This window comes from Botrytis byssoidea, assembly GCF_014898295.1.
Source record: "Botrytis byssoidea strain MUCL 94 chromosome Unknown BBYS_006, whole genome shotgun sequence".
Taxonomy (NCBI): Eukaryota; Fungi; Ascomycota; class Leotiomycetes; order Helotiales; family Sclerotiniaceae; genus Botrytis; species Botrytis byssoidea.
Genome location: NW_024065847.1, coordinates 650,899 through 673,413, shown reverse-complemented (window position 1 = coordinate 673,413; position 22,515 = coordinate 650,899). Strand labels below are relative to the sequence as shown.

The following is a 22,515-nucleotide window of genomic DNA, read 5'->3' as shown; positions in this document are numbered from 1 at the left end:
ATAAAAGTGATTGGATTGGGATCTGGATGTGGAAAGAAAGATGAGATAATGAAAGAGAAGAGAGCAAGAAGTATCAGTCAGATGAGACTTGTCGAACTGTCTGGTCTTCCGAAAAAGAGGATATTCGCTTTCCTATTTATCACCACTTGGAGATTTCCCCAATGCCCACAATATCCCCAACATTGAAATTTTCGGTGAAATGCTCCTTGGCCCTTCTAGTCACATACTCCCACACTTCTTGCCTGCGCTAGCTGATCAAGAGTTTCCAGGAACTATCCTTACAGTAATGGCGTGTACTATTATACCTGACTACACCACTTTCAGTTACAAATCCAAAACATTTCCCATCCTTAACGCAAAATGAACACATGAAAGGGGCATTTCCCGATACGCATTGTTATGATTGGGTAACCCACCTAAAAGTGGGTATTAGATGTCTCTAGAGTCTCGAGGGACTCGCCGCACCGCAAACACCAAGGGATTCGCGTCAATACACCCCCATGTCTAGAGCAACTACCACAAAACCCTCGAGCATCCTTGGAGGAGAAAAATTAGATCCATATTTGAGGCTGTGCCATTGGCCAAGTCTTGCAATTCAGCGAATTTCCCCCGCACCCCGTGGTGCCCCGCGTTACTTTAGACGCTTGGCGCAAAGTATGTTCCCACTTTTTTTTCATCATCAACATGAACATGGCATTTAGATTCCAAATGAACGAATTTCAGAAAGTTTGAGTAGATCGAGAATCTGCGCATCGGGTTGGCTTCTATCGGATCGTGTCATTTAATTGGTCTCCATGTTCCCCACGGCGATACCGGTGCCACGCATGAGGCTCTTTGTCGAAGAATATCTTGGCCCGGACTCGCCAGGGCCAAGAGCTTTACTTACTTGCTTGGCTGGAGACGGTTCAAAAATTTCGGCGAAATTATGGATTCGCTGCTTCCCCAAACATCATTAGGCTTGTTAGGAGAGAATTGGCATGCATCGATTGAGCGATAGAAAATGATCTCGAACAATTACCTTACGACAGATATCAACAACACGGTACGCATTGACGCTTTGTTCTTGAAGAGAAAGTTAGAGTTTCCAAACCAACATCTCAATCTGTTGTCTCATGAGCTAGAACACACTAAGAAGAATGACATTCGAGAAGGCCAAGTAATTGCCTAAGAGTGGTGGTAGATATTGAATTTCCTTCTAGCCTCTGACCACGCAATGAGGTCAATATTGCCCAGAGATGTGGCCACCACAATCTCATATCTAGAGTCAACAGATTCTTGTTTGTCAGTCAGTTGACATACTACATGACAAGAAGGCGACAAAACTTTCATTTTCGTTCGAGAACATACAAAAACCTTCTCTCAAGCTCCAAGGCAATGCTACTCATTACTCAATAATTTGATACAATTCTCGTCTCAAATGGCTTCTTTCCTAGCTCCCTATCCATGTTCCCCAGACCACATCAAGTTCCCCAGATTACCTCCTCATTTTGACCAAAGCTTCGCGACAAGACCTCCAAGACCTTTCTTTCCATCCCTCCTAACAAAATCGCGATACTTCTCCAATTCTAGCTCGTATTCGTCTTTCATGTCTTGGTATTCGCTTTCTCCATCCTCATCCGTTCTGAAGTATTTTTCAAACTCCTCCCCAGACCAATTTCTCAGCTTGTCCTTCATCTTCAGGCTCTGGCGCGCAAAGACCGTGTATTGAAATTCCTCCTTCTCATAATATGGCTGCTCATAAAAGAAAGCCATAGTACGACGCCAACTAAGTATGTCGAGAAAGCGAGTGCAGTGCTTGCTTTCTAGTACGAAATCGGGATGAAAACCAGCGTACATGCGTTTATAAACTTCCACGTCCGTCCGCTTATACTTCCCAGCAATATCTTGGTATAAAAGCGCGTCTGCGATGGCGTTGCCAATGTTGAGTAATTCCTCTCCAGACCCTGCGATCTTGATCTGTAGCGTCGCAGAGCCCATCTTCATCTTCTCCGTCGATACTTTGTGAGTTCGTATCTGGGCACCAATCTTGAGGAACGGTTTCATGAGGTTTGCCTCTTTCGTCAGGGTTTTGACTTGGGCTTCTAACTCGCGGACTTTGTTTTCGGTTTCGCGCAACTTCTGCTCTTTGTCGCGCAATTTTTGGTTGTGGATGTTGTGGAAGATTCTATCTGATGCGACAAGTCGATCTGTAACTGTGCTGCAACCTATACAAGGTCCAATGGGTAACTGGCTAGGAGGATTCATACTGAGGACAGATGCAGGTGGACGTGTCGTTGGTTGGTAGAGTGGTTACTTGGGTCAAATCTGCCGAAGATACATATTAGAGACTTTGATGCGCCGCTATGGCAGAAGTGAAGCGACTCACATATTGTGAAGATGGAAGAACTCACGTATTGAATTTGACGCGCCTCCAAAAAAGGTGAATCAATAAATGCGAGAAGGGTAAAAAGTCTATTAAGGTGATTGGGCCAAAAGTGAATTTGGGTGAATTGATCAAATTATCTCTGACTGAGCTGGTTTATCTGTGAGTCAACTTGAGATTGTAGTCCGGACAACAATATTTGATGATATATTTTCCAATGTAGAAGCTATCCAGAAACATTCTGATGACTTCGAAGAGTATCAGATGCGAATGCAATCAAGTTGCCATAACGTTGCTTTCATAATGGATGTTGTAGTCTTGCTATGTATATCTTCCACGATAGTTGCAATATTGAAGTCAAGGGGTTTGAAGATAGACACACAGTTGTCCTGAAAGTCGCAGGTCTGTCGATAAAAGAAGGTAATATGAATGCAATCAAAGACAGATTCAAAAATTTTACCAACAGGAGAAGCTAATAAGTAATGCTTAAACGGATCGCTTCGTATGAAAAGAGGATTACTATCTTCAAGAATGTAGATGGTTATGAATGGCTAAGATAATATACGTTGTTCGTTCCTTCCTCTGGAGTTTGAAATTCAAACTTTGACCTAATTCGATCTCTCATTCAACTCTATCAGACCTCAACATACAATTCATTCTTCAAGAAAAGTCCGTAATCTATGAATACATTGGTGGCTATCTTATCTTGCGATTTCGTCGTTTCTGATGCTTTCTGGGTTCTTTTGAAACCCTCTTAACTTCAGCTCTGTCTTTGTCGTTTGTTGAGAATTGTCAATATCGATAGCAAAGATTATTTTCTGGACCAGATGGATATCTAATTTTTCCTGTCTGTATCCAAAGTTCAAACCTGAAGCATGCTATCCACCGATTCCTTACATCTATGGTTGGTATTATGGATGACTGAGTGGTCATTCTGCTCTTGTGTATACATACAACGAGTGTCGAAATCGTGATTGTAGAATTAGTAATTTTGACTTGCCATCTATCATACTTGCTGCAGAAATATCGCAGTATTTCATCTACATTAGGCTTCCGCCAATTAGTCAATTCGTTCGTCTCCGTGGTATACCGCCCGCTTTGAGGGGTGTATTTGACGATTCAAACTTTCTTCATGTCCGCACTTCTCTTCTAATATTTCCGCGTTTCTTCGGGAATCTTGAGAAATTTATGCTTCTAAGTCAAGGAAGATGACGTCTCAATATGTCAGATTGAATGTTCGAGAGCTTGAGAGTGCGCAAAAGCTCCTTCTACAGTTTAATATGGAACTTCTTCAACTACAAAGCCTCTCTAGCAAGTAGAATACACCAGCTATTTTCATAGAATACACTTTGACGAAGATTTGTAATGGAGACGGTGAACTTTATTCTATTTTTAATTGCTTGGTTCTTTCATCCTAATAAATCGATCGGTCTATATTCGAATTCTCCATGTTTTGACCGTTATGTCCGAGTGTCCTACAGGTAATTAGCATTATGTGTGTGAAATTAATGAACTTCTGACTCACCAATTCGATTTTCGGCGCCTCTTCTCGTATTCTGCAGCTTCATTGTATTTCGAACACATTGAAGAAAATATAGAATCCAAGTTGACGTCGAAATTCTCTTCTTCATCGATATTTCCCTTATAAATGATCTCCTCATTGCGTGCTCTAGGGAGCTCACGAGCGCAGCAATATCTCGATACGGAAAATGTTCTTTTCGAGTTCCGTGATTCGATTTTCGCAATTCTCATTCAGAGCTTCGATATCAGTCTCGAGTTTCGTGATTTGAGCTTTATAACTCGCATTAAGGAGTCAATAGCTTTCTGGTGGGCGTCTTTAAGCTTTTCTTGCTTGATTCTTTCTTCCGTGCGATTTATTTTCGCTTGTTCTTTCATGCCACTTATTTCCTTGCTATGAGACGCTATCAACTTTTCCTGGCAGTTTATCGTTTCTACTTTCTGTGCCAATAATTCAGTTCTGAGACTTGTAATCTCTTCGTTCACCTTACAGCTCATTTTACGTTGATGGCCAGACTCGCAGAAAAGCGCTTGCGAGATTTCGAGGTTTTCCAGGTATGAATACGAAGCCTGCCACTTTCTGACAAGAGCTCTGTAGTACTATAGAATGAGATCAGTATTAAGTACACGGTCCACTACATTCTTTTAACATATTGGAAGACTCACCGAGGGACCAGTCTTTTGACTTAATATCCTGGCTTGCACCATCTCGGCCAAAGAATTTTGCCAATCCATTTTCTTTTCTGCCTGCATTTGAGTGAGCACTACCCCAGCTGTCGTCATCTCTTCCTTTTGTGTTTTCAGGGAAAACCCAGACAGAATGCCGACATCGCTTTGGGTAAGTGACCGGGATAGATTGGCTAGATTTATTTTCAAATCTTTTATCCGAGCTGATTTTAATGCACAGTTCTCATAATCGGCATTCGCTTCTTCTGCAGGGCCACTAGTAAGACATTTGTCCACGTTTGAAGGCCCTGGTTTCGCTTCAATACCTTTAGACATATTTTTTCGCTGCAGTTCGAGTATCGTTGCTTTTAGACGTTCCACCTCGCTTAGATGGAACAATCGTTCCTTGACGAAATTTTGTTTCAATATTTCTGTAGTGATACATCCAGCTTGTATGATAGACTTGAGCTCCTTCACTGTTGCTTGTAGCTTCTCCTTCTCTATCTTTGAGACTCTAATCCTACCCTCAAACTTTACGACGTCATCTCCATATCCCTCCGCAAGTCCTGCATAAGCTTCTTTTCTGTTCTGTAATTCTTCTTGTGTGTTCTTCAAATTTGACTCGAGATTTTTGATGACAAGATTTAATGCAGAGTTTTCGGCTTGTGATTTTTCATGGGAATTTTTGAGCATATCCTGTGTATCCTTGAGTTTATCCTCTAGACGTCGCGTTTCACTTCGCGATGCATTCGAATCCGTTTCTTGGCTCTGAAAACAAGATTGTAGTTTCTGGATCAATTCCATTGGGTTATCCAAGAGAGGTGTCTCATCAGCAGTTGTACTCTCTGCTGTTGTCTCCTTGGCAGGTGACTCCTTGACCGGTATGTCTTGGGTGCGAGCTGATTTTGAATTGTATTTGGTAGTAGCATTGCCAGACTTTTTCCGGCTGCCATTCTTGTTGTTTCGTTTTCCCATTTTGAGTTCGTCAAAAGAGTTATGGAATGAAGACGGTTTCTGAGTTGTCGATGATGTCGAGAATAATAGAAAATCTGATTATCAAAAGCTGTTGTTAAGAAGTTGACTGACATTCTAGGAAAATCATGTCCTAATAAATGCTGTGCCCCTACTACAGTTGTTGATGATGATATTTATACAGCTCCTGTTGACCAAGAATGTGCTCGGTCCTTTGATCCACGCTAATTCCCGAGGTCTATTAAGCAATGTTAGTTCATATAAGGTTTGTAGTGTAGATATATAAAGAATTGACAAGTCAATTATTAATTATGTTATCCTGAGATATCAATCTGTAGGAACTAGACACTACTTGTTATTCACCAACCTGATACGGTAAAAGTACGTTTTGAATGATGAATATCAAGTGAAACGAAAAGAAACAATGGTCACAAAGCTACACTTATGGTAAAATCAAACTAAAATTTGAGCAATATCATCCGAACTCCCTATTGAGTCTTTCACCTTAAGATTGTCTTTTTAAATAATCTCCTGATATTCACCGGGGCTTTGTTGGTCATCATGTGTAAACCTATTTTTTTAAAGCTCAGCCTGTATGCAAGTGTAGGGAGCCACTATGACAGCTGAAGAATCTAGACGAAATGTTTTGATATAAAGCCCCAAATCTTTAGTATATACTTTAACAGACATGACAGACCTGGGAATCGAATCCTATGTATGATTTGATCGATAGTTTTTCCTCTTCTTTCCTCAAGTATTGACCAGGGAGTATTGGTTTTCGTCATATGATGATTAGTTTGTTGATTCTATTACAGAAGTATTACTGATCTAAGAAGTCAATCTATAGAAATGACAGACCTTCAAATATCACCTACCTATTCCGTTCTTGACAGTTAGGTACACTGTATAGAGAAGATATTAGATTGGGGATAGAAATTTATTCATGACGCCACTTCACTCTGGTCATATCTTAAATGAACAAATTTGGATTCAAAAGTAATTGAAGTATTTAACTGACTAATCGGTTTCCAGAATTGAATTATCAAAGACAGAATTGTATAGATGCATTTTAACAGGGCCCCTCTGTTCGATGGTCATCATGCTAGTAATAGCACGGATACATTAAAGGAATATAAAACCAACAATTTGTGAGCTAAGTGTGTATGATTGAGATCTCCATTCGCGTCTGGCGTTTGATCTTAATGCTTAGTCCAGGGCAAGGCATCTTTTGCGGAGGAGAAGAACTCTTTACCATATTCCTCGATTTGGTCGAGTTTGCTTCTGCTCTGAGTCTCTGCCGTCCAAATCGAAGCGTTAGATTTTACGCTTCGGAAGCTTCCTCCGAAAATAGACTTCCTTTTTCTGCATTTAATTAGTAAAATATAGAGTGTAAAGATATTCATGTACTTACGGATCTCTGCTCTCTCGAAACTGCTTTTTTTGGCAGACTCTTGCAATATCCCAGATACTACATAATTTCTGGAACATTTCTCTTCCGCTCTTACTCTCCAACAGAAACCTATCAATTGACTCCGGTGTTACCTTTGAATTTTTCTCCAGACTTCCCGTTAAAAGTTTCTGAAATCCCTCTTCGAATTCTGAATCAACAGCCCGGTTTTCTGCGCCGCATCTGTACAATTCATAACGCATATTTATAAGCTTCACAAACGCTGCGCTTTCTCCGTATCTCTCCGCCGTGTCTATAGCTACACCATATATCTCCTGAAACCATACTTTCTCATTGTGATCAGGATTGGATTTTATTCGAAAAACGTCGGCCAGACAACTACATAAATATTAGCAAGTGAGACCATGAGGAATAAGTATAGATTTCACTTACGTTCCGCCATGTGCTGCGATATTACCTGTCTCAATAACATGGTCATCCCGAATCTCATGTGGCTTCGTCAGCTCTCTCTTGCGGTTCAAGATGCTGACAGAAACTTCACGATGAGCAGCTAGTTCCCGACGTACTCTCTGCATCTCAGCGACTGAAGCTAACCTTTCTTCTTCGAGTTTGGCGATTATGTTTTCTTGTTCCTTTAGCTTCTGCTCAGACTCTGTCTTCACCAGAGCTACCGCAGATTCGTATTCCTTTTCAATATTGGTAATGATGACGCTCTGTTCTATCAAGCTCTTCTCATAGGTCTTTTTGAATGTAGCTGACAAGGTCTTGTGTTTCTGTTCAACAAAGGCGATACCAGTTTTCACTTCCTTCACCTTCGCCTCATGCTCCCTTAATCATCTTGGCCACTGATGATTTCTCCTTTTCTTTGATGCTTGCAATAATTTCACCTTGTTCCTTCATCTCTCTCTCATGCTTACTTTTCATTTCAAGAATTGAGATAACCTGGTTATTTTCTCTTTCCTGAACGCTTGAAAGAACACTAGCTTGCACCTTCAACTTTTTCTCTTGCTCAATGCTGTTGAGCTTTAACTTCGCGTTCTCAGCCGAAATCTCGGAATCCTCAGAACGGATTTCAGTCACTGCTTTTGCTAAAGCTTCCGATTGTGCATCGAGCTTCAGAAATTGATCCTCGAGTCCCTTCTTACTCATAATTATCTCAAGATCATCTCGTCTAGTGTGCGTCATCTGCCAAGATGCAACCGCAGATTCGTATTCCTAATAAGGCTATTAGCTTTTTTCTCACAACTCTTGGTAGGGGGTGGAAGCTACCTCTCGATCTTTCCATAAGCGGGTTGTATCGAAAATCTGTCTCTTTCGCATGATATCACGAATTAGAGGTGCCCAAGTCTCTCTCGCTTTAAGCTGAGCATCGTTGTAGACTATGTTTGATTCGGCGTCGATTTTTTCAAATATGCCAATCCTGATCTTGGTCAACCTTTTCTCTGCCCCAGCTATTTCATTGGCGATACCCAATTCCCTGATTGCCACGCGAAGCCATCTGTTTTCCGTTTTCAATTTCAAATTAGCTTGTTTGAGTTTATTGATCTCCGAGGTTTGGAATGGCTCTACGGGCGCGCTCAGAACGTCGTTCCGATACGTGCGCTGAATGCTGGTCGGGGCGTCTTTGGTCGACATTTTAGACTATGTAGAGTTTGAAGTAAAACACAGTAAGACTTGGGTGGCTATTCTAAAGTTGCGACTATGATTTTTCGTTCGTAATCAAACATCGAAATATATGGAGAGTGTGGTGGATATTTATGTATATGTATTCCAAAAGACCGGGGTGACCACTTTTGTACCACCAAGCTAAGCGAAAATTATAAGTTTTACTACTGCTAATTTAATATCATGTTTCAATTCACTCGAGATACAGTCTGCCAAGTGTCGGTACAGGCTTGTAGGAAAAATAAGAATCTAATTATTCTCAAGAAACACAAACAAGTATTGCAATACATGAGACCTAACTATGTCATTTAAGTTGGGCCATCTGGATGATGGAATGTATTAGAAACTTCTCAGAGGGATTGATGTGCGAAGAACAAAGTTAAAGAATGTAATGATCATATTCAGGTTATCTTGAATTAAAGTATTGAGCCTCGATACGTGTGCCTAGAGCCCAGCTATATGCGCATCTTATGATCACCTGGGCATACTGCGGTCACTTGAAACATACATATGGTGAATAACTAATCCTGTTGATTTCTCTCTTGACTCTTTGGCATGTCTGGTCTGCAATGTTACCCTATGTATTCATTCTCTGGGTCTTCTAGGCAGGGTAATTGGAGTAATGTGACCGATAGATTACAAGAATATGAGAATTACGTTATACCCTTGCTGGATTCGTTTATTAGTTTCTTGAATATTTGTTTATATACTTAATTTTATTATGTGGTTTAAATAAGAGGACTATCCTCGGGAACTAATTGCTGAATAATCTATTTAATCAAGGGAAACTCGACAAATAAGATTCTTCACTAATTCACATGAACGTGCTTTTCCATAGCTCTATAGTAGTAGAATCATAATTGAAACAAACAAAAATTCAATATGGATCCTCATATAAATTATATATATCATGATGTTAATAATAAATTTGTTATTAACAAATAACTCTCTTCATTTATAACAAATGCAATTAATGCTTTTTGCAATTTATTTATTATTGACTTTTTTTAAATAAAAAAAGAAAAAAGAAGTTTTAAAAGAAGGCCTTAGGGATTTGAAGATCTTTGGATATTAGAGTTGGAGGAAAAGTGAATAGAAGGGAATGAGTATAAGAGTTAGAAAAAGAAGAAAAGGAATGAATATAGAAGTTAGTATAAGGAAAGAAGCAAGTGTAGAAGTTAAACAATAGGTGGAAGATATTAGTCGAAAATCTAAAAAGGAGGAGATCTTTATTCCTTGTTATTCATTTTCAATTTATTCTTTAATCAAAAGCTTTATTATTATGTTATACAATACGAAATGTATCGAATAAATAAAAAAGCTATTTGATTCGAATATAAATAGATATTTTAATTTGAAAATGGTTACCTTAAACTATTAAAACTTAATAGCTTTTCAAATTCAAGAATTTCATTAAAACTTTATTAATTGAAATAAGCTTTATAGAATGTAGATTTTTAAATTAATCATATTAATATATTAAAAACGATCCTTTTAATATATAATTGAAAACCCTAGATTTTATTGTGGTTAACGAAACAATCACTTTGTTGACCACGGATTCTGCCACCACAGGGTATGAAGTCAAGAATCTAAGAAAACAAAGATATGCACATACTAAGTACATCTATCCTAATTAATTGAAGTCGAGTATATCAAATATAAACATCATCGGATCATTCTATTATACCTATCAAGGGACAGTTATTTCTTGCGCCATTCCCTCCTCCCACAGAATGCAAAGGTCGTAATAGGCGGCTCTAATTTCCGTATCCGTATTTCCCACAAGGATGCTTTGCATTGATTCAGTTCCCCGAGCCTTGATCAAAATCTTCTCCAGCAGCTCTTGAAAATCTTCTTCAAAAACATCAGCAATATCTTTAACGTTGTATTTATAGCAATAAACCTCGTATCTCATATTGATGAGCCTTCTGAACGCCGCGCTGCTTTCGAATTTCAACATAATATCGGGGGATATCCCGTAGTATTCTTCATACCATCCCAAGTCGTTGTTGTTAGTTGATTTGATACGGTAAGCATCTGCGAGACACCTTCTAAAATGTTAGTAATCAGATCTCCAACATATTGAATAAGAAATAGATTAACTCACGTTCCTCCATGCGCAACCTTATTGCCCTTTTCAATGATCTTACTGTCGCGTAGATGAATGTATTTACTCCATTCGCTTTTTCTGCTTAAAATACCTTCAACTACTTCGCTGTAAACTTCAAGCACATGATCTAGGTCCATAAGCTCATGATTCCGATTATGAAGAGTGCTTCGTAGTTCCTCCCCTTCTTTCATAAGATTGCCAATAATATGATCCTTTCCGCTCAATTGTTCGCACGAATGTTTTAATTGAGCACGTACTGATTTGGCAAGCTTATCACTTTGTGCCTTAGCTTTATCAGCAGCCAATGCCCGCGTTGATATTTCTTTGCACTGGATTTCTATATTTTTCAAGCGATTGGTGAGCAGGTGGACCAATCTGCTCTCTTCAGACAACTTCTGCTTTATACTGTCTAGCATGCTCTCTACAAGTGAACATCTCTCAGCCAACATCTTTGAGGCGTTGCAACGAGACTGGATCAATGCGGACTGAAGAAGTTTGTTACCCCTACGAAGTGCTGCCTTCTCCTTGATGAGTCTGTCTCGTTCTCGTTGATGCTGAGATCGAATTTTCATATTTTGGCGTCTGGATTTCAAGTATAGATTTTTCCAGTCGATTGTATCATCACTTGTATGAGAGTTTTCCTTATTCTCAAGCACTAAGGTATTCAAGATCATCGGAATACCATTCATGCTTTCATGACTGGTAAGCTGTGATATATTCGGTAGTAATGCTGTCAAGGACTTTTGGGGTCTCGGGGCGGAAATCGGGGGTTTTCGGTCCGTCATTGCTGATTCGTTAGCCAGCAAGTGTATATAGTTAGTTATAGTGTCGATCCTCTTATTTGATGGAAAGCTTTTGCGATAAGAGACCGAAAAATCCAAAAAGGGTATAGTTATGGTTGCAGATATGAAAGAAATCTTCGTGAAATGATGATCAATAATGAACGAAGAGAATGGGCTCAGTGTTGTAAATGCTTGAAGATTTTATGCTAAGATGTCAAATGTTGGGGCAGTCATTTGATTGTACTGAATATGGCGCTAGCGGCTCGAAACTGCAGTAGCAGCAGCTTCATATAGTTTCAGATAGCTTCAATTGCATTTAGGCTGATCCATTTAGGAACGTAAGTAGTATGAGCTACAGTATTATAGCGACCGCGCCACATCCTCGGTAGACGCATTTCGGTGCCGTAGCTAGTTCATCCACGAGAAGTCGCATTTGTATTGAACTTTTCGAATAGACAATAGGTCACTATGACTTCAAACACACTTCCTAGCTAAATTCGAACTCCTGGCCTTTCCAATCGTCTATCTAACACCCAAAGACATGTATAATATGACAGTACTATTCGTAAGCCCACGGGAGTTCATATGAGGAATTAAGCGAGATTCACGTGTTCTATTCAGGTACGGTAGGTAGAAAACAAATGATTGGACTAGACTAGTGTTTTTCTCTGATAGTTGATGGCTGAGCGAAGATATCATCATTAATCATTAATTTTAGAGAAGAAACTAGTCCAACTTCTTCAGTTCGAGTTTTAATACTCACTAGCGATGGCGGGCGTATCATTATCTGTGTAGGTCGTGACGACTAATCGTAGTTTGAGAACATCTGGGTCAAGTGTTTTTGTATTATATACTTGAATAATTGTATATGCTCATATTGTTTGAGGAGACTTCGCATGCAGCTGTTGTTCCTTCGTGGTAGTTATCTTCACTTTTTGGTTTCGAGTTATGTGTATGAGTAAGTTGAAAATGTTTATAAATACATTATTCTATGTACTTGCCAGTATGACCCATGTGTATCGTCTATGTTGTCCTTATAAAGCCTTGAGTTATCAGAAAACAAGTAATCTTTCTCGTCACAGGCCAGCTGTTCCCACACCGAAGTAACCGTCCAGGCTCCAGCCTAGAGAATTTTCTCTATTGCACTTTTCACACCCTCACTGATAGTCCCCATGATGCTGCTAATTTTATTCCATCGAGACCGATTTGTTTTCGCAGACAGGTAGGATCTGCGTCCGAAAGACATCGCTTTGCTGTTTTTGTGTCTAGTTAGCATACTTGAATAGAAGTATAAGATTAGAATTAGTGCTACTTACGAATCCTTCCTGATCTCCCTGCGAGTGGTCTGATCTCTATCAACTGCAGCGACCCATTTGCTGCAAACGTCTTGAAACAATTTCTTGACAACTGGATCCTTCAATAGTAGTGCCTCCATAATATATGAACTGTCTTTATCAGTCTCGCCTTCTGCGGGTAGGCTTTCGTTAATCTGCGTCTTTATTCTCTGAAACGTAGTCTCAAATTCGCTAATAACTTGCTGATCGATGTATTCGAGATTTCGCAAGTCGAATCGCATGTTAATGAGTTTTCGAAATGCAGAACTTGCTTTAAACCTCTGAGCACCTTTGTCTGTTACGCCATAACCATTTTCAAACCAGTCTGAGTCGACATCCATAGGCTTGATTTCCATTCTCTGCAAGTCTGCTAAGCATCTATTAGTTTGATTAGTAAGTTTTCAATTGTCTTAACTAATTGAAATCACTGACTTTCCACCATGAGCAGCAGAATTGCCTTCCTCAATCAGGGTTGAGTTTCTCAAGTTACCTGGCTTGGAAAGCTCCCTCTTGCGGCCAAGTATATGCACTGCAACCTCGATTAGTGGTTCGTATTTTTTGTCAAGAGATACGAGATCTGCGATGGAGGAAGTCTTAAGGTTGGCAATCTCCGTGTTCTTAATATGAAGAGATGCCGCATGTTCTTTTGCCATATTCTCAACAAGTAGCCTGTTCTGGTTCTTCCATTCAAGTAGCTGGGCAATTTTGGTGTCCTGTCTCTGGATAATTCTGTCCGCTTCTATTAACTCTTTGCGAGCTATTTTCAACTCTATTTCCTTCGAGTCGTCTAAGATAGGCATGGCGACTGGCTCAATCTTCTCCTCAGTATGGTGATTTTTCCGACCAGAGAGTAGTTCAGAAGCGGCATCACGAGCTTTAGGAATCACTTTTGTTCCGCGTTTTTGGAGTTCCACCCAAGTTATTCCTTCTCCCCCCTGGTTTATTGAGAACTGTATAGTACTCGTAGTAGAATCTGCTGTACGAGTTTCCAATACATCTATGATTGTAGGAAGCTCGGTGGTGTTTTGTTGTTCGTTTGTTCCATTCACGGTACTCCCCCTTGTATTGAACGCTATCTCTAGCTTACGAACGACTTCTTCTTTCCTGTTTTCGGGTACTAAACTCAAATTAAAGAATCCGTGATCGAGATCTATCAGAAAAGTTTCTCGGTCTGCTTCGGGGATGTCCATGAAATTGATGACGTCTTTATTGACCGAGACTCCATTTTTTCGGGAAGAGGATTGCGAAGCCGACATCGTAGAGATTTCAGAAAGACGGACTATATTTGGGAGTAATTGTTGAATATTGGAGAGGTGAGGCTGTCACCACGTCGGAGAAATACTTGAGGTAGTGTGAAAGAGGCAGATTGCAAGCACTGATAGGAAACTGTGTTGGTATTATTGCAGTCAAACTTAACGTCGTAGTCTTAAACAAAAGGAAGTAATAACATGTAAACATTACTCGAGTATGGTTCTTTCAATTCTGATTCAAAAGTTTTTATTTCCTGAGTATACAACTGAAGTCATACAGGGTTATCTTTCCCCGAGATTACCCCTTTGCCTCATTAAAGCATGCAATCTCGAGTGCTTGATGAGCTTGTGACTCTCTTCAAGTAGTGAATTTAGTGAAAACTAATGAATTTCTAATGTAAATAAAGATTCAACAAAATTGAGGAGTGGAGAGATAGGTGTCAAGGTTCACAAAGAACATAGATTAACAAGTTATTTAAATAGATTATTCATGATGAAGCATGCAACAGTGTACTGCTAAGGTTTAGTCATCTATTATATAGGCTACAGTATATATGTATATAGATTTGAAAACAGAACTTGTAAAAGCATAATCAATGCACACTTTCCAATAGAGTGGCACTAAACTTGCTTGTGTCTTTCATCAACGATGTGTTTTCCTACTAGGCGAAGTTGCCAGGGGGTCGTAAAAAGTACATGAGATAAGGTCGACAGTAAAGACTGTATATTGTGAAACAGAAATTCCAGTGAACAGGAAGACTCAGCAAAGTTCAGGGCCAACTTCCATCTCGAAAGGAAAATTTTTCTTTGTAGAATTTTTCTTCCGAATGATTCATGGATAACTAATCACTTGGGATAGTGTCATTCCATTTTGGGATGTTCCAGCATATCCAGACCAAAAACCTATTCATCGCAAAAATTTAAGATTATTATCAGTGTAGGATTAGATGTATGAGACTGGGGAAATCAATCTCAGTCTTAAGGTTAATTAGATGTTATGCATTGTTGTAATTTGTTTGATCAAAGTCATGAGCTAAATCAGGTACTTATCTCATCTTAGTGTAAAAATTTCCGAATCCCACCTGCTAGGACATAACAAGAGACCATATGAGGAAGCTCCAGGCTAGTTTTAGTGTTTTTTTGACTTTCAAATACAAAACCCTCCCCTTCGCTTCATCTAGAGCCCCAATCAAAGGTTTTAAATCTGTTTAATTTGACGTTCAATTTTGTTCAAATGTTGAAGCTTCTTGCATGCATTAGACGTACTTTAGCTATGAGAACTACCATTGGATGCTGCAGCTGATGAAGATTCTTTTCCTTTGTAGACTCCAGGTCCAGAGGCAACTAAAGCTTGAAGCCCCCATAGCTTTCCGCCAGCTGAGGCAAGTTGCAAAATGATAAACGGCCATTAATGAGCTTAAGGTCTTCTTGTACTTTTCCGGAATCCTAGTTTCTGAGACTAGTATTGAGGCAGCATCTGGAATCATGCGGTGGATTTTGTATCATGACCATATTTATCACATCATACATAGGCATCGCGTGCTGTATGACTTCTAGATTGTATGACGCCCTCCCTGTGAACAGCGCCGACCGATTCTGGGTTCAGATTTCAGTTCCATTCTTCGGGCCCGAACCTCAAGGTTGATGCTATCCATTGCATCTAGTCGGACTCCGTCATCTCTCGACTCAATATTCATGTCTCCAAGTGCTTACTCTCAGCAGATAAATTACGGAATCTACTGCTAATATACTTCATCATGAAGTTGTATCATCTCATAGCTTCTTCCATGTTCTTTGCTGGTCATCTTGGTACTTCTATTGTAGTAGCGATTTCTTCCAGCTAGTCCAAGACGCTTTAGTATCCTGTCTCGTGAAATTGCGAGAACGGGATATAACATGCAGAATACTTATGAATTTATAGACGATATCGTAACATCTTGCTCTGGAGTGGGCCTGTTCTTCTTACGCAATCTTTTGATACTTCTCTGCCGTGAGGATAATAACCTTGTGGAGCTTCCAAGCGTTAGTTCTCTGTTTGCTGTTCAGTGAGATCAGTTCCTGAGGATGATGTGTTGTACAGGTCTCTAGCTCTATCTTTCCTGCTAACTTCCATTTTAGGTAGGTGGTGCCGTGCCATCCTAAGAGTTTGATTAGCCCTGAGGAAGATCATGACAAGTCCAACAACGAAAACATCCGTGACTTTCATGGGTGTAGCGTTGTTCCTTCATTCTTCAGTCGCGATCAAAAGCTTACGAAGTTGGTGGTTCTTGTTTGGGAGAAATGCTAACGGTCAAACACGGTTGAGGAAAAAAAAAATGTGGAAAGTGTCAAAGTTTCACGTTCGGAGAAGACTTTTCTAATTAAAGAGAGAAACTATGAGTTGAAGAGCTAGCTCATGTACTTCTATCTGAAGTTATACATTAATGATCGAGTGCTACCATGGTCCTCTCAATTTTGCTTGACCTTTTTGCGAACAAGACAGAAGTCATCATAACACTCTAAGTGTTACTTGCTCCAAGTATCATAAGTGAAGATCGCAAGTTCTGGCTTTCCACCTAATATTGAACAGCAGGAAGCTGAAAATGCACATGCTCAAACGAAAGGACTAGGTAAGAAGACCACCTTCCTTGACAAAGGGCGGTTGTAACCATTTCCTACAGTACCAGATTTTTAATGCGCTATAGAAGGATATGTAATCATTTCAAACTCCTCCTTGAATCTCTTCGAACAATGGAAGAGGGTGAATTTGGAGTCGCTGAACGAAGCGCATTGGTACGACGAGATGTTTCCTCCAAGCTTCTCCTATGTGAGTATTTGCGGAGAAGAGGGTTGTTTTCACGACGAAACTTCCTGTGCTCATCCCGAAGCTCTCGAGAGATGTCCCATAGCTCGTTCCACTCCTTAATTGCTGCTTCGTCCGCATCAAATGCCTCTGCATTGTTAAGTTCTTCCGAAGGATATATCCTGTTAACCAGGCGTTTGATACTGTATCTCCGGATGGGAAATTCTAGAATTCCGATTCCCTCACTACGCCATATCTTCAAATCTTGGTAGAGGTTTAAGAGCTGTATGAAGTTGGGAAAGTATGAGCCATTCCATACACTCCCAAACTTAAGAACTATTTCTGGCGGTACAAGGTATGTAAACTCGAATTGCTCTCGCTTACCAGAAATTACACGGCCAACATCAGTCTTGGAGTCAGTTTTGAGAACCATCTGAGCATCTGCGAGTGCATCTGCACCATGTGCAGCGTGGTTTCCGGGGCCTGTAATCTTTTCTCTAGGGGTAGAACCAGTTCTGGAAGCGACAGCGTTCTCTATCTCGCGAGCTCGAACCTTAAGCGCTATCTCGTAGAGCGGCTTCTTGAGCGACTCAATTTTCATCTGATGCAGACATGCGGCGTTGACGTAATCGTATCTTTTGGAATAACGAATTAGCTGGGCAGTCAAGAAACTGATGACATGATCATTGATCGTCTTTCCCGTGATATCCACTTGCACCTCCTTGACACTGGAGACGAGATCCACATCTGCAGATCATTAGTCGGAACGATACTATTGTCCGCTGAATGACCTACCTTAATAGACTTTATTTTTTCCACACACAAGCCCGCTAAGATGGGCAACTTTGATGTCCGCATAAAGTGGAAAGACATTGGGATCTACACTTGAAATCAACAAGTCTTTCTCTGCTATAGTCAATCCTTTCTTTCTTAGAGTAAGATTCATTCCCGCAATAAGTTCATCTCTCTGTTTGATGATTTGATATTGAGCTGATATGGTTTTCCTGAGATCAGCAAACTGATTGGAAATCCCCTCAAAAGTATCAGCCTGCTTAAAAGCCTTGAGCTCCTTGGCTTGATTCGAATAAGCTGACCATAGCTTCTTGTATCCTTCTTGCCAATTCAATTGAAGACCCGCCGCTTCGCAGGCGCCTTCATGCCAAGCTTCAAGATTTTGAATTGATAAGATTGTGCTGTCTCGTTCGTTGATGGTTTGTTTCCGTACTGATATAGTCTCCCAGAGCTTCTCAACTTTGCTGTTGGCAACTTTCAAAAGTTTGTCTTTCTCCTCGAACTGCTTCTCCAGATCAATTAAACGAGCCTAAAGAACAATAAGTCATACAAGGAAACACACATGGTAGAACCAAGAATTAAGTCATACCTTCAACGTAGAGAAAAGATGGTTTTCTCCCATCTTGTGAGATCGCCAACAAATTTCCAAATGCAAGACTGCGAGTTTTATTCTCTTGATTGTGAAGACTGGGTAAAATAACGTCAAGCAAATCTGCCAACAACTCCAAATTTATAGAGACCAAAGTGCGACTCGAATCGAGAAACCGTGCAAAAGCACAGTAGTGAAGAGCTTCGTTAATCTTTATACATCAATTGAATCAAAGATGCCCATAAACAAATTGACGTGCTGCGATTCGTGAAACCGACAAGAAAAGAAAGTAAAATTGAGAGACTATGCGATCAAGATCGAAGTCGCAGAAATCAATCCATGCCTTTGATGAACAAATCCAGAGATAGAGCTCTCGCGGTAACTATCGTCAATTTTTGACCATCCTGCTGATTTTGATGTGGTCGAAAGTTTGCGTGTATTGGGACAAAGTGGACAGAGGAGACGAGACGAGAGATTTTGGAATAAACGAAAATTCGCAGAGAAATCTTATGCCGGGTTGAGAAGTGAGGTGTATGGAGAGTGAATTGCTCGCCATGTCTGTTTGACATCTCGATGGCAGAGAATATGTCGAATTGATTTTGGGAGATTTCGTTTTGATACTGGCTGAGTGTTGACTTGGTTGAATTTAGGATGATTTGGAGGGATTCAAACCGCATGCTGGACAGAGGGAGAGATACTTTTATAGATGGGGGATGGTTATTTCGGGGAATCGCTTGCACACAGTAATGATCTGACAAAGCAATCAAGCGCCGTTAGTAGATCGCCAACAGGGCAAGCCAGAGCAATGTCTCCAGCTTTGTGATGGATTCTGGAGAACCATGTTTGTGTATTGAGTATTTTGACTCTTGTCTATGATCTAACTACACTGTTTTGTGACAGCTTGAGGCAAGCAAAATTGAAGTATTATACTTAACTCCATCCTTGTTTGATACAAATCTAATTCCACCCGCTGGGATCTGCCACTGCCCAAGGGCTAACGCAATTTTCTTCTGATACCTGCTGCTTTGATGTATCCGCCTTTATATTTTGTTGAGTTAGAGCATTTCTACTTACCCTGGTTCCAGTTCCTCTGCCTCCTCTGCCTCCTCTAGATACCCTACCTCCTTTAATCGTCCTCCCTCCTCTACCTCCCCTACCTCTAACCACCCTATTACAGTTTTCATGCGTTGGCATTTGATATGTAACGGGAAAAGTGACAGGACTAGCACTCCACATATCTTCATGTGAAATTTCTTTGGTAGTTACGGTCCCCGGTCCACAACCATCCTCTATCGGGCTCTAAACTTCATCAGAGGATGCTTTGACGCTGGATACCAACGGAAATCCATCCCAGCCAATTTGTACATGTTGGAGAGGAAGACCATAATTCTCACGGGGTGGAGTATCAATCTGATCCTTAAAATATTGACTCTGACTCATACCCAGCTCCGAGCTTTCTTCTATTTGACTATTATTCTTGATTGGAGACTCCGTTGAATGAATATCCTTGCTTGACAACTCTTCTCTACCAAGTCGGGTTTGATCGACTTCTAAGGAAATAGGTTGATCGAGTCGATATTTTATCTTGTTCATATTTTCCTCCTTCAAATACAAGCTTTCTAGTTCTTGAAGGATAGATTCCCACTTAGGTAACCACAGCCATTCACGCTTATGAGCTGTGAATGGATATATGCCATGTTTCCCACTCTCTGTGACGAAATCTGACTTGAGATAATCTCGATTAGTGCGCCATTGTTTGATGCGAGCGAACCAGTTAATCAATTTGATCAATGACTTAAGGCGATCATGGCTAGCCATTGAAATAATTTCGACTGGAGAATGGTGGTAAGTTTGTCTGTATAGCTCGTCATCATAAGGCATCTCGCACTTGTAATCAAACAGCTCAGGGACAAACATGACAGCGTGAAGTAAAGCGTCAGCATAATGTGCGACCTCGCCTCCCTTCTCAATGATAGTCATATCCCTTCCTTGCGGAGTTTTCAGCCATTCTAAATGACGATTTCGAATTGCAAAGCCGGCTTGGCGTGGAAGAGCGCGTAATGTAGCACAGAACTCTTTCTTTTTCAATATTTCCTGTATTCTCTTGCCATCCAATTCACGCCGCCTTGTCGCTTTGTCATGGGTCTGAGTGCTATCACTATTATGCGTTCTTTTGATATCAGAAAAGGCAAGGTTCAGATCGACAGTCGTCTTCAACATTTGCCGGATGTTACTCAGCCATGCAATAACCTCTCCATAGTCCGCCTCATCGAAAGAGACACCCATGCGCGACCAAACTTTGAAGAAGGTCGTGGAATCAAATGTTTGTGGACTGTGGCTCTTTGCTAAAGTATATTGGTTCACCAAATCTGCAAACTTGGGAAAAATTTGGAATCTTTGGGCAGTAGTCCATTTGATACCATATATTCGAGTGAATGTTTCGTCGTCGGTGCGATGTCCTGGTATGTGAGGATCAAGGTATAGACTCATGTCGGCAAGAACATCAAAATCGAGAGCCGATTTAGATCCATACGGAATAAGTGCCTGGGTAGGGGCAAAAGAACTTGGGTTACGCAACCGATGACTCTCGACGAAAGTCGTTCGCACCTCTAGCCCAACGGTGTCAAACTCTGTGCTTCTACAGCTTGATGCTTTTTCCACAGCCTCCTTCAAAACAGTTTCAAACTCTGTTCTCTGATGACCCAATGCTTTATCCACGGCCTCCTTCACAGCAGCAGCAACGTGTTCCTTGACTTTCAAATCTTCTTTCCAGTGATTAAACTCCCAATGCGAATTAAGTCTGTGTATCTTATATTCCAGGGCCTCTTTCTTGAGTGTTTGATCTTCTTTCAGCTTTTCAAGCTCGCTATGATAGTAATCACAATGGTCCTTTGCGAGTTGCCTGAGAGACTCCACTTCCTCCTTCAACTTCCCATTTTCGCTGACCAAACATTATTCCCATGTCCGTTGTCGCTGCTGACAATGTTTGGCTTGCTGAATTGTCTCCAGGCAATGATCCTGCGACAAAATTTCTCCAACAAGCGTATCGTGCGCACTCTTCGCCGTTTTCAACGATGCTGTTTCCTCCGCCAATCGAGTACCCGCTGTATTCATTTCCAACTTCATGCGATCGAAATGCTCCGCGCAACTGCGAATCTTCTCTTCTTTGGCTTCAACCTCTGCTCTCAAGCTAAGTAACTCGGTTTTTTTGTGGCTAGTTTCTCTTTGATTGCGGTCGTTGGATCTGGAAATTGGTAATTGTGGAGAGATGCTATGAAATCGCCTTGATCGTCCGAGCCATTGTCTTCAGACTCCATACTTGAAGCTTGATGATGAGTGAATGAATAGGAATCATCAATTACCCATCCGCCACCGTCATTGGGGCGTGACCATGACATGGTGCGCTGTGTTTTGAAAATCTTATATTGATTTGTGTTGTGAATCAAGAGGGTTGAAATCAAAACGAAATTGGGAAGCGGGAGATATCTCTTTTCGCCAGGCTACCGCTATTTCCAAATGTGAAAGTACGCTAAGCCCAATGGATTATCAAATTTCACTTACTGAAGCGAAGTGTGAAAATTAAGGATGTCGGCGATGGCTGTCATCTCGTAAACTCATGTGAAGAAATATAAACGACAGTAACAATTTTAACAATAGCAAAGAAATCGTTAACATCAATGGCTGAATGTTTATTTGATACCATTCTCGAATTCGAATTTGTGATATCAAAGGACCGCAATTACATGAGTGTGCTTGACAGTGAAAGTTGATCAAGATGACGGCTCTCGATCACATGATTTACCTGCGGAGCTCACTTAAATGGCAGATACACTTGTACCAAGCACTTGATTGCCCTCTGGTTTCGTTAACACTCTCCAGCGTTGTTTTCACTTGGGAATATGTATTCAAAACACGCACTCCTGTATCATTGCATATGTAGTTCACAATCATATTTTTCGCACTCGGTAATGATCTGTGTTTGACTTGAAGGAAAGTACTTCCATTCGTCATCGCACTCCTATACGCCCAGGTTCTACCTGAGAGGCACACTTCAAAGCACATAGAAGTCTCCAATTCCAAACAAATCATAAAGCACTCATCTATCTCTGGACTTAAATGTCATATCATTTATCTGAATCGTCCAATCTTCAGTGTCATCAAACTATATACAAATGAGAACTAAAACTCCTAGTCCATTGGGTATTTTCTGTTGCTTTCTAAAGGAAATTCGTATGCAAGCGTTATGCAGGTGTATCTGTTTGGTCCGTCTGATATAAGTTTC

General features: G+C 40.6%; 8 protein-coding genes across 8 annotated transcripts; all 8 read right to left on the bottom strand.

Moving 5' to 3' along the window:
- Nucleotides 1-1,482: 1,482 nt before the first annotated feature.
- Nucleotides 1,483-2,244, bottom strand: EAE97_003653 (uncharacterized protein; the record flags this gene model as incomplete). Its single annotated transcript, XM_038874165.1, has 1 exon — nt 1,483-2,244. The coding sequence occupies one exon, from the start codon at nt 2,242-2,244 to the stop codon at nt 1,483-1,485; it is 762 nt and encodes a 253-aa protein (XP_038734774.1).
- Nucleotides 2,245-4,114: 1,870 nt separating this feature from the next.
- Nucleotides 4,115-5,521, bottom strand: EAE97_003652 (uncharacterized protein; the record flags this gene model as incomplete). The annotated part of the gene is made up of 2 exons (XM_038874164.1): nt 4,115-4,480; nt 4,547-5,521. The coding sequence occupies 2 exons, from the start codon at nt 5,519-5,521 to the stop codon at nt 4,115-4,117; spliced, it is 1,341 nt and encodes a 446-aa protein (XP_038734773.1).
- A 1,196-nt stretch (nt 5,522-6,717) lies between these two features.
- EAE97_003651 (uncharacterized protein) lies at nt 6,718-8,561 on the bottom strand (the record flags this gene model as incomplete). Its single annotated transcript, XM_038874163.1, has 5 exons — nt 6,718-6,880; nt 6,930-7,304; nt 7,359-7,750; nt 7,773-8,141; nt 8,196-8,561. 5 exons carry the CDS (start codon nt 8,559-8,561, stop codon nt 6,718-6,720), a joined length of 1,665 nt encoding a protein of 554 aa, XP_038734772.1.
- Nucleotides 8,562-10,284: 1,723 nt separating this feature from the next.
- On the bottom strand, nt 10,285-11,489 carry EAE97_003650 (uncharacterized protein; the record flags this gene model as incomplete). The annotated part of the gene is made up of 2 exons (XM_038874162.1): nt 10,285-10,642; nt 10,702-11,489. 2 exons carry the CDS (start codon nt 11,487-11,489, stop codon nt 10,285-10,287), a joined length of 1,146 nt encoding a protein of 381 aa, XP_038734771.1.
- Nucleotides 11,490-12,609: 1,120 nt separating this feature from the next.
- On the bottom strand, nt 12,610-14,076 carry EAE97_003649 (uncharacterized protein; the record flags this gene model as incomplete). Its single annotated transcript, XM_038874161.1, has 3 exons — nt 12,610-12,739; nt 12,803-13,198; nt 13,253-14,076. The coding sequence occupies 3 exons, from the start codon at nt 14,074-14,076 to the stop codon at nt 12,610-12,612; spliced, it is 1,350 nt and encodes a 449-aa protein (XP_038734770.1).
- A 2,690-nt stretch (nt 14,077-16,766) lies between these two features.
- Nucleotides 16,767-18,266, bottom strand: EAE97_003648 (uncharacterized protein; the record flags this gene model as incomplete). The annotated part of the gene is made up of 3 exons (XM_038874160.1): nt 16,767-17,599; nt 17,672-18,173; nt 18,234-18,266. The coding sequence occupies 3 exons, from the start codon at nt 18,264-18,266 to the stop codon at nt 16,767-16,769; spliced, it is 1,368 nt and encodes a 455-aa protein (XP_038734769.1).
- A 924-nt stretch (nt 18,267-19,190) lies between these two features.
- Nucleotides 19,191-19,469, bottom strand: EAE97_003647 (uncharacterized protein; the record flags this gene model as incomplete). The annotated part of the gene is made up of 2 exons (XM_038874159.1): nt 19,191-19,271; nt 19,308-19,469. 2 exons carry the CDS (start codon nt 19,467-19,469, stop codon nt 19,191-19,193), a joined length of 243 nt encoding a protein of 80 aa, XP_038734768.1.
- Nucleotides 19,470-19,532: 63 nt separating this feature from the next.
- Nucleotides 19,533-21,612, bottom strand: EAE97_003646 (uncharacterized protein; the record flags this gene model as incomplete). The annotated part of the gene is made up of 3 exons (XM_038874158.1): nt 19,533-21,148; nt 21,215-21,477; nt 21,596-21,612. The coding sequence occupies 3 exons, from the start codon at nt 21,610-21,612 to the stop codon at nt 19,533-19,535; spliced, it is 1,896 nt and encodes a 631-aa protein (XP_038734767.1).
- Nucleotides 21,613-22,515: the final 903 nt, after the last annotated feature.